At 34.6% G+C, this 4,904-nt stretch overlaps 1 protein-coding gene across 1 annotated transcript; it reads left to right on the forward strand.

Annotated features, from left to right (window-relative positions):
• Positions 1-3,539: 3,539 nt before the first annotated feature.
• On the forward strand, positions 3,540-4,499 carry LOC134477580 (olfactory receptor 56B1-like). Its single transcript, XM_063255680.1, has one exon. It carries the CDS (start codon positions 3,540-3,542, stop codon positions 4,497-4,499), a length of 960 nt encoding a protein of 319 aa, XP_063111750.1.
• The last annotated feature ends 405 nt before the right edge of the window (positions 4,500-4,904 follow it).

Here is a 4,904-nt window from a genome sequence, read left to right on the forward strand (position 1 = left end):
CCGGAGGAAACTCCTGCTGCAAACATATCAGACGGAACTAATCTCTTCATAACAAGCACAGTAAGTTCTAAAGTTTTGTCAAGGTTGTATTGGTTAAGTCTCACAGTCAGAGTGCTACCTCATTCTAAAATTAGTATCACATTGGCAAATCCTACCGAAGAGAATGACTCTTTCTCTGCTGAAGCAAGATACAGATATAGTAAAGACTTTGCCAAAGATGTTAAGAGTAAATTCTAAAAATGTTAAGCTCATGCAATAATTGAGAAGTTGTTTGCCTTTTAAAGAAACTTCTATGTTAGCTATAATATTAATATGTTAACTACTTTTTAATAGAAAACATTTTTCTTTCATGCTAGAATCTAATATTTAAAATAGCAAAAATAATTCTTTTTCTGTAAGCTAAAACAAACTTTATCCTAATTATATCACAGGAATGTCAACTGAGGAAAAATATTAAAAAGAAATGATAAAACTAAACTTAAATTTGCCATATGATTCCGCAATCTCACTTCTGAGAATTTATGAAAAGTTTGGAAATCAGCACATCAGAGAGATGTCTGAGCATTCGTGTTCATTGTAACATTATTTATAATAGCTTATGAAATCAGCCTAAAGATCCATCACTAGAAAAATGGACAAAGAAAATGTAAAGCCTACACACACACACACACACGCACGCACACACAAGACACAGACACACACAGACACACATAGGCACACTGAGATGTCATTCAGCCTTAAAAAGTAAAAAAAAAATGGCTTTTATGATAACATGAATGAAATTTAAAATTCTTACTCTAACTGAATATGCTAAACACAAAAAGACAAATATTTCATGTTCTTACATATATGTGGAATCTAAGACAATTGAACCATAGACACAGACTAGAACGATGGTTAACAGAGTGTGCAAAATTAGAAAAATGAAAAGGTTATAGCCCAAAGAAAGAAAGCCTAAGAAGAGTCAGAGGAATAAGTCAAAGTTTGTTAAGATAAATCACACAGAATCCTGATTATAACTAATAACTGCAAGCTATCCATGTCATTTCATTAAGAAAATAAATTTCTGATACTCTAATCACAAAAAGTGTTAAATATTTGGGGTGATGGTGCATTAATTAATCAAATGTAATTACTTAACTTTGTTTTCAAAATCTGTAGTATCACTTTATACCCACAAATGCTGTATACATAACTATTATTTGCCAATATAAAAGAAATAAATAAAAAGTATAGCTTAAAAAGGAAGAACAGAGCAAGCTCAAAGAGAAAGGGCTATGCGATGCTATGCTGTAAAGTAAGAAACTGAGGTTTCATAGAAATACCAGGGCAATACTATCAAATGACTTGCATGGTTTCAAGCCCCTAAGATGGAGATATTTCACTTAACTCTTTGGAACTCTATCTGAGAGTCCAGAGTGACCCTAGCTTTATCTTCAAGCCCTTTTATGACTTTAACTTATTAAAGTATGTTATGGCTATGTTTTGATAATTTTATGCTTTTCAAGGCCAAATTAGATTCATCACAAGCAAAAGATGATTTATTGCATCATAAGGAGGTATATGTTTACTCAAGCATGGACATGGTAAGGATTATCTGAAAAGAAATATACTGACTTGTAAATAATTGTACATTGTTGGTATTACTACAGGAAAATTTTATTTTCTTTCAGCTTTTCTTACATTTAATGTTAACAATAACAAGAATAAATTATAACATATAATTTGATTGCTTACACCTTACTTTATGTAACATTTAAAAACTAGAATATGATTTGTCATTTTGTATTCCCTCTTGGTTTCTAATAGGTATTCTGCCATGTTGTTAAAATATGAAGAGTGAAAGTCTTGCAAAGTAAATAATTTCTGTGAAAAGCAAATATTCAGAATATAATGAGATGTTCTGTGCATTTATAGCACAGAATACACTTCCGAAAGCCAAAAGAAAATACTAAGTTGGACTCTCATGAATTAACAATTCAGAGACTGTGACTTTATTCAAATCAAAGTATTTAGATACAACATATTCGAAACAAGGCAAACTAATTTTAGAAAGATCACATCGTAGAGAAAAAGAAAAAATATGAAGACACGCAAAATGAAAATAAGCACAGAGAAACACGCTACCAAAACAGTAGTACTGAACAGAAGGTGTACAGATGAGTGACATTACTAAGATAAGTAAAAAGGTTGCCTGTAGACAGAGCAGACTGATTTGATAGTTCCAGTTTTGGCTGGTAGGACTACTACAGCAAATAAAAAAGTACATGAAAAGCAGCCAAGCATAATGAAAAATACTGTCTAATTTTCAACATGACAATGGGGATTCCATGAAAGTTCCTTCAATATTATGGGTAGTAAATTCTAATTTATTAAATAGAATAAAATTGCTGTTCACTGATCATAGGGTTTCAGTTATACAGTATAAGTTTTACATATATGCTATAAAATATTGTACATACTATTAAAAATACTATCCTGTGTAGGTATGAATTGTGTGGAGAGTACATCTCATGTTAAATATTCTTACCACGCTAATTTTAAAAAGCATCTTATTACTTACTCCTAAATCCTGTCTTTGTAGATCCTCTAGGATTCAACTAGGAAAAAAAAATCAAAAGATGTGTCAGCATGGCATGACCCCTTAGGTTGAAAAATTCAACCATATTGCTTAAATTCCTGTTAAGATATTCTTTCACATCATTTCTGAAAGTGCACATTTAGGAGAATATCAAAGAAAATATGTCTATCCCTCAATCTACAGTATAGTTTATTCCTGAAAATCTTTAAAATTCATGACAAAAATGTTTGGCAGTGTACGTATACCATTAATGGACATGTAAAATAACTTTGAAAAATGTTTATCTATACAGTTGAATTTCTCGTAATTCTGTAGTCAAAGTATCTAATTCTTTCTAGTTAATAACTGTTGCATCAACCAAAATTGAGAAATATATGAAGAAGCTCCTTGCATATCCACATGATTCCAGAGAATTTCTGTAAAGATGAAGAGAATATTGGAAACAGGTCAACCATATTTGTGTCATAATTCAAACCTGGCATAACTGCACAAAATAAAAATAATGATCCAATATTCACCCTAAATTCTCCTGATTTATCAACAGTGTTGAATATGATCCATCTCTCTTCTCCCTCTCCATTCCTGTCCCTATCCCAAACTTTTTCCTCACCTTTTCCCTTTCTGGTTCTGGCTCTCCTCTCTGTCTCTTCTACTATCCCCCTTTGTTGTTTTGGCTACAGTGCTGGGGACCAACTCCAGGAGCCTGGTACACTCTAGGCAAATCTGTACCACTAAGCTTCATCCCAGAAGAGATGATTGTGACTTTAGTTTTACTTTCTGCTTGCTACTACTCCAGAACTACCTGAATCATCTTTAAAAACTATGACGGGGCGGGGGGATACAGAATCCATTTTATTGTACCTTCAAAATGTACTATCTAAAGACACTTTTTAAATAATGTTTCATGAAGATTATACTCAGATAAACATCTTTGAAAACATTTTCCTCATGTGAAAATATGCCTGCATCTCTGAAAGTTTCCAATAGCTCAAAATTCCAGGTGTCTGAGTTCATTCTGCTGGGATTCCCAGGCATCCACAGCTGGCAGCACTGGCTTTCTGTTCCACTGGCTCTGCTCTATCTCTCAGCAATTGGTGCGAACATCCTCATCCTCATCACCATCTTCCAGGACCCTTCTCTGAAGCAGCCAATGTACCTTTTCCTGGGTATCCTTTCCATAGTGGACATGGGGCTGGCCACTACCATCATGCCAAAGATCCTGGCCATTTTCTGGTTCAATGCCAAGGTCATTAGTCTCCTTGAGTGTTTTGCTCAAATTTATGCCATTCACTGTTTTGTTGGAATGGAATCTGGTATCTTTCTCTGCATGGCTTTTGACAGATATGTAGCTATTTGTCACCCTCTTCGCTATGCATCAATTGTATCCAACTCCTTCATCTTAAAAGCCACCTTGTTTATGGTGCTTAGAAATGGTTTGCTTGTCATTCCAGTGCCTGTGCTTGCAGCCCAGCGTAATTATTGTTTCAGGAATGAAATTGAACATTGCCTGTGTTCTAACCTTGGGGTCACCAGCCTGGCCTGTGATGATAGGAGAGCAAACAGCATTTGCCAATTGGTTTTGGCATGGGTTGGAATGGGGAGTGATCTGGGTCTTATTATGTTGTCATATGCCTTGATTCTGCGCTCTGTACTTAGACTGAACTCGCCTGAAGCTGTATCCAAGGCTCTGAGCACTTGTAGCTCCCATCTTATCCTCATTCTTTTCTTCTACACTGCTGTTGTAGTACTTTCAATAACTCACCTCTCAGAGACAAAGGTTGCATTGATTCCAGTTCTGCTCAACGTACTGCACAACATCATCCCTCCTTCCCTCAATCCTATGGTTTATGCACTTCGAACCAAAGAACTGAGGGAAGCTTTCTGGAGGTTGTTTTGCTTGGGTTTGAAAAAGAAATAATATAAATGAAACACTGACTGTGAGGCACTTGAAATTCAGCTTCTTTCATCTATGTAGAATTCCACAAAGAGAAGAGAGATAAGTGAATACCTTTGACTTTGCCTTTTATATTTATATATAGGCAGCTGTTAGAGTTTTCAAAATAAATAAAAAATATTCACATCTCACTTACTACAAAATTGGCAAGAGTTAAATATACAAATAGTTGCAAGCCTATGGAAGGATTGTGTAGCAACTCAAGCAAAAGGCTTAGAAAATAGCAGCAGTCATCCACTGACACTTCCATCTTTCCGTTACCCAAGGGTAAAGGGGTTAATTTTCCAATATTAGTCTCTGGCTACCTAAAATACATTTCTGTTTTATTAATCCTACTGACTACTCAGTTAACAGCAAGTTAATATTAAA

The sequence above is a fragment of the Cavia porcellus genome, unplaced genomic scaffold (assembly GCF_034190915.1).
Source record: "Cavia porcellus strain 051 isolate PalLab524CR breed Dunkin Hartley unplaced genomic scaffold, mCavPor4.1 scaffold_9, whole genome shotgun sequence".
Classification (NCBI taxonomy): Eukaryota; Metazoa; Chordata; class Mammalia; order Rodentia; family Caviidae; genus Cavia; species Cavia porcellus.

Bases quoted from the DNA above. Each gene is read 5' to 3' on its own strand.
- LOC134477580 (XM_063255680.1), top strand. From the start codon at position 3,540: ATGCCTGCATCTCTGAAAGTTTCCAATAGCTCAAAATTCCAGGTGTCT.